This window comes from Pipistrellus kuhlii, unplaced genomic scaffold (genome assembly GCF_014108245.1).
Source record: "Pipistrellus kuhlii isolate mPipKuh1 unplaced genomic scaffold, mPipKuh1.p scaffold_m20_p_86, whole genome shotgun sequence".
In the NCBI taxonomy this organism is placed as follows: Eukaryota; Metazoa; Chordata; class Mammalia; order Chiroptera; family Vespertilionidae; genus Pipistrellus; species Pipistrellus kuhlii.
Genome location: NW_023425591.1, coordinates 290,675 through 296,674, shown reverse-complemented (window position 1 = coordinate 296,674; position 6,000 = coordinate 290,675). Strand labels below are relative to the sequence as shown.

The window sequence follows — 6,000 nt, the reverse complement described above, 5'->3', positions numbered from 1 at the left end:
TGCTCTGTGAGGGACATCCGGTACCTGCGTAGGTGAGCACTGGCAGGTGAGTGTGGCCAGCCTGATCCTGTGGTACACAGCCAGCAGGGGCTGCTGGGCACCATTTCACCCCCCAAGTTGGAATGCTTGACTCCACAAACAAAGGTACTCTGATTCCTTGGCCTGTTAAGACTGCCGGGTGCTCAACATACAACTGTCAGTGTAATTCCTAATGATGATCTTATTTTCACCGCTTCCAAGGCCACAAAGGCAGCCACAGGCCAGCCATGGGATCCGCTAAGCTCTTTCCCTCCAATGACCACAGCCATAGGGTTATTCTACACTCAGACCCAACAGCCACTCTGCTGGATGCCTGGAGTCGTATGCCGGCCCGCACAGACCTTCTCTAAGCCTCTGCTGTGTTAGGACCCATTCCCCAGGCTTAGGCTTGTGTATCCACATATCGGTTAGTCTTTCGAGAGCAGACATGATATCTTATTTCAGAGGAAACAGTTCTCAATGTCCCCACTACGTCCCATGTCCAGTAGGTCAGTGAGGCCACCAGTGGAGCAATGCATTCGAATCAGGACCATCTGAGAGAGTGGCGTGTGAAGGGGCGGCTGACAGAGGCGTGGCAGGATGCCTGGCCTGGGCCCGAGGGGTGAGAGGAAGGAGGAGCAGAACCTGGAAGGCAAGAGAGAGCTGCACAAAATAGGTGACTTAGACAGCTCAAGGCAAGCTGGTAGGAACTGGGAAATAAACGCCCTTCTCCTTCCTCACCTCTCCACTCTGCTGAGGTTCCCCATCCACTAAACTCAACCTGAAGCCTGAGTACAAGGGAGTCTGTTTATATAAGCCAGGCTGGACACATAGGAAGACTACATTTCCCAGAGTCCCTTGCAGTTTATGTTGGCATCATGAGACTAGGTTCTAGCCAATGGAAGTGCCTGACAGGGACATATGCCATTCTTATAGACTTGGCTGAGAACTTCCAGAACGGTACTTCCCAGTGCTTTCTCCCCGTGTGTACAGCTGGAAGAAAATGGCTCTAGGACAGAAGCCCTAAGTGCCCATTAGAGGAGAGCTGAGCAAGCCACCAAGTTGTGTGCAAGGAAGTTTCAATGTTTTAATCCAATGAAGGTGTAGTTTGTCCCAACATCACCTTAAACCAGGTTTCTCAGCAGCAGTACTGGTGACATTTTGCAAAGGGTACATGGTGTGGGGGTGGCCTCAACTAGGTGCTACCCTGTTTCCCCGAAAATAAGACAGTGTCTTACATTAATTTTTTCTCCCAAAGTTGCTCTAGGTCTTATTTTCAGGGGATGTCTTATTTTCGGGGAAACACGGGATTAGCACCCTCTCACCTCCAGTTATGACAACCAATGTCTCCTGATGTTGCCAATCACCCCTGGGAGGCAAAACTGCCCATAGTGAGAGCCACTGATGTGAGCCTTCTGGATAGTGTGCCAGGTGGGGGATAGGCCTGGGGCAGTTCACCTTAGAGCATGGAACTGTACAATGCATTACAGAAGTGCTTGTTTTAAGATGACTGCTTCATTGCAGCACTGTAACTGCTAACCTGGAAACAGCAAGGTGTAACAAGACAGAATTGATTGAATTAAGGTACAGTAAAGATGGAGCATTCTGTACCCATTAAGTGATATAGACCTAACATATGGAAGGACATTCGTGTTTATTATGCAGCAACAGAAGAGTGTGTGTGGTATAACTTCTTTTAAAAAAATGTTTTCATTGATTTTAGAGAGACATGGAGGAGAGAAACAAAACATCAATCAGCTGCCTCTTGTACATACCCCACCAGGGGATTGAACCCGAAACCTGGGCACGTGCCCTGACCAGAATCAAACCAGTGACCTTTCTGCAAGAGGGATGATGCTCCAGCCGACTGTGCCACATCCACCTGGGCTAACCTCAGGCTTGCTTGTGCCTCTGAGTGAGGTGTTCTTCCCTTTCATGAAAAGGTTAAATACTGTAGTCTATAAACTCAAACCAAAGGTTTACGAAACATAGAGCATGTCTCTCTCTCCGGGATGTGTGACTCGCTGAATGGAACACATGAGAACAAGACTGAGATGGTTACACACAATATAGAGATGTTTTTTAGAAAGGCCTTTGGGAATACCTAAATAACTGCCCAAATTCCCACCAGGTGGTACAATTTAGGTTAATAGTCTCAACTCTACTTTTACTTTTTCTAATTTCACACTCTAACCCCCCCCCCCCCAGCCTTGGATTATCTACTTCTGCAATACAAAATAAGAAATGTATTACCCCATTTACCAGATTAGCATTAAGCAAGCGTAGGCTGTTTATCCTTGGAAGGCTGATTATCCACAAAATGATTATACTTTGAACTCAGGTGGAGGAAGTGTGAAAATAGAAATCTCAGTGTGTCGTATTTGGTAGTATAAGCATCAAAGTTAAAGAAACGCAGAGCTTCTATTTAATGAACTGATACTATTATTACCCTAACTTGGGTCAACTTCTAAAACATCATTGATGAGAAACACCGACTTATTCGCGAGTCATATACAGCAGTCTCAGTGTGGTACTTTTTCCTGTAACGCTGTGAAAGGCAGTTCAGATAACAGATGTGGACCTGTGCTGACAATGATCTTTATGAGTTGTGGTGTGATATAAAATACCGAATTGCCATCTTTAAGCCTCCTGGTGAGTGGGTAATTCATGTCATGATGTTCTGAGCAGGCTTCCTCAGAACACCCATTCTGCACATGGAATTCTTCACTTTAATGTGCTTATTTTTCATCTCTGGCAAAGTTGCTGTGTACCATAACCCTATGGAATGTTTTCTTGGTGTGAATCTGCCCCAGGCCTTCCTGGTGCGGTGCCGGGAGGCAACCATGTTCCACACCATCCCTGCCCAGTTCAATGGGGCTTTCTGACAGTGACAAGTTGATGAAATTTTATCTTATTTTTTATTAATTCTCACCCGAGAGTATTGTTTTCCATTGATATTCAGAAAGAGTGGAGGGGAGGGAGGGGGAGAGAGAGGAAAGGAGAGAAATAGCCATGTGAGAGAGACATCAATTGGTTGCCTCCCACTCCTGCAATGTAGGTATATGCCATTGATAGGGAATCGAACCCAAGACCCTTCAGTTCGCAGGCTGACGCTCTAACCACGGAGACCACTGGATTGATGAGATTAGACAGCAGATTTCTTGCCCCAGAATCTGCTTTACTGAGTTATCAGAAGTCACAGCAGGGTGAATTTGTCCTGCTGTAAGTTATGAGTTTCTTTTTAACTAACAAAATACCAGTTGAGGTCTGTTTTAAGAAGTTTTTAATATAAACTTACATGCTTAGTTCATGTTTAACCAAGGAAGCAAAGGGCTAAACAAGTGCTCTGACACAGGCCAACTAATTTCAGTTCTGTATTTAGAACTAATTTGTCCTGGCGGATGTGACTCAGTAGGACAGGTGGAAACTGGTGCACCAAGAGATCTCAGGTTCGACTCAGGGCACATGGTGGGTGAGTAGGAGGCAGCTGATTGATGCTTCTGTTTCATCAATGTTTCTCTCCCTCTCCCTTCCTCTCTCCAAGAAAATCAATAAAAGCATGTTGTTGGTTTTTTTTAAAGAACAAATTTATTACAGCCGTTTTTAAACACTGAATGTGAAATATTACAATGGTTAATACCAAATATATTCTTGTGTATTCAAAGGAAGGACAGTCAATTCTTATTCAGGCATGCACTCAATATTTTAACTATCTTTAGAAGAAATGTGTTAGCTTTTGAACAATGCTTTTTTACACTGTACAAAAGACAAAAAATTAGAATAAGACATAACTGTAATTAAAGGCTCACTTTCGGCCGATACAAAACCACTCCTTCCACACACAACGGAAAGGGCGATCACAGCCTCCCTCACCTGGTGAAGGGCCAGTGCACCCAGATGGCTGAACCACCACACACACCACCTTTGCTCTCGGAACTTCTGCGTGATCACAGACTGATAATGATAATGAATTAATGCCATGAGAGTGCCATAGTAACTCTCTTGGAATATTATTTTCCTTTTTCTTAAAAACATATTTTTATTGACTTCAGAGAGGGAGGGAGAAACATCAGTGATGAGACTCATTAACGCTGCCTGCTGCACGCCGCACACAGGGATCTAGCCGCACCCCGGCAGGTGCCCTGACCGGGGTCCAGCCGTGACCTCCGGGCTCCTAGGCCCACGCTGAGCCTCTGAGCACGCCGCTGCCGGGCGGGGAAGATTTTTATAAAAAGTTTCACTGACAGTTACTTAAAAACATCCTCCTGCTTAGCAGGTAAGCGCAGCAGGGGGTGAAGCCTAGGGCAGCTGGGGAAGAAGGGCTCCCTCGGACCCGTGCTCAGGCGCCTCGGGCCCAGGCGGGGAGGGAGGCCCCAGGACGCGGGGACCCGGATAGGATGGAGGGTGCGGGCGCCTCTCCGTCCTCTCCGGCGACAGGATGACGTCAGAGCGGGACCGCGTCACCGCCGCGTCGTCAGTGGCTCCGCGGGGAGCGGAGCGGGCTCGGCCCACAGCGCGGTCCCGGCGGGGAGACGCCCAACGGCTGGGCCAGGGAAGCTGGCACCTCGGTCAGCGGCGGGGACCCGACTTGTCCCGCTCCCGGCCAGGACCGGCCCTCCTCGGCCGCAGGTGCGAGACGTCCCCCCGGGAGTCCGAGCGTGCGGCCACCGACGAAGCTCAGCTGCTCGGTGCACGGTGCTGAAACGCCGAAGCTCCGAGATCCGCGGCCGCCGGCCTTCGCCCCGCCCCCGCCGCGGCCCCGCCCCCGCCTCTCGCCCCGCCCCGTCCCCCGCCGTGCGCACGCCCCGCCCAGGGGCCGCGCGTGCTGCCGGGAGGGGCAGCGTGCCCTCTCTCCAGGGCCGGCCCACTCCGGCCGCGCGTGGGGGGCGCTCGTTTCCCCGCGTGCCCCCCGCCCTCTCGTGAGGGAGCGGCAGCCATAACAGCCCTTGTTTCTGGAGCGGGCTGCGCTCGAGCCGAATCCCGGGGCCCGCGGGCCGCAGCGGAGGCGCCGGGCGGTGCCGGCTGCCTGCCCGCCCTCGGCGTTCCCCCCGGCATCCCGCGGATGGTGCGTCCCGCAGCGCGAGCGAGGCTCCCGCGCTTGGGTCGTTCGGCGCGGGCGGGGCGGGGCGCGGGGGGCGGGGGAGCGGGCCGGACTCACAGCACCGGGCCGGGCCGACCCGTAGGGCACTTTGCCCCGCGGGCCCCGGGCGGGAGCCGCCGCGACCATGGCGGACCAGGCGCCGCAAGTTCCCGAGGACTTGTTCAGGGAGGTCAAGTACTACGCGGTGGGCGACATCGACCCGCAGGTACCGCGCCGCCCCCGCCGCGCGTCTCCGGCCCGCCCCGTCCCCGCCGCGGGCGCGCGCTCGGACGAGGAAAGTCGGGACCCCACCGCCCGGTCCCCGCCGGCCCGGCCGCGCGGAGGCTGGGCCGCCCGGCGCCGAGCAGGCCTGGGGCGGGCGCCCGGGGAGGCAAGAGGGGGCCGGGGGCGGCTGCGGGACCCCGGAGGGCTCGGGGCGGCTGCGGGACCCTGGGGCAAGCCAGACCGAAGAGGGCAGAGCACGTGGGTGGGTCGGCCCCTGAGTTCCTGTTGCTCAGTGTCCCCGAGTCCTAGCTCGGCCTAGCGCAGCTTGCCGAGCTGACCGTCCTCCGCCTGGCGTGGCCGGGCGTCCGGCCGTGTGGCTGTAAGCCCCGGGCCCGACCCCGCGGCCGCCTCCGGAAGCGCACGGCCCCTCTTTCCAGGCCGGATCGGGACAGGTGCCTGCTGTGCCGGCTGCGGTGTCGGCTCCCGCGCGAGGGGCTGCTAGCTGGCCCGGCCGGGGTGGCAGCCGCCCAGCTGTCATCTGTGCGCACCCGAGAAGCGCTCGCTTCACCAGCGAATTTGGATTTCTGGGTTTTCCTAATTGGGTATTGGGTGAGTTATAGAGTAAATGTAGAAAAGACCCACTTAGCACCATCCACATTCACCCTTTAAAACTTTCT

General features: G+C 53.9%; 1 protein-coding gene across 4 annotated transcripts in view; it reads left to right on the top strand.

Annotated features, from left to right (window-relative positions):
- The first annotated feature begins 5,133 nt into the window (after window positions 1-5,133).
- Window positions 5,134-6,000, top strand: part of PAXIP1 (PAX interacting protein 1) — a 35,810-nt gene continuing 34,943 nt past the window's right edge. For 3 of the 4 annotated variants that reach the window (XM_045577222.1, XM_045577221.1, XM_045577220.1), the window contains exon 1: window positions 5,134-5,324. In XM_045577222.1, coding sequence (XP_045433178.1) covers window positions 5,244-5,324 — 81 coding nt within the window. In that variant the 5' untranslated portion in view covers window positions 5,134-5,243. The remainder of the gene's footprint in view (window positions 5,325-6,000) is intronic. The other variant, XM_036425828.2, reaches the window with a different exon arrangement.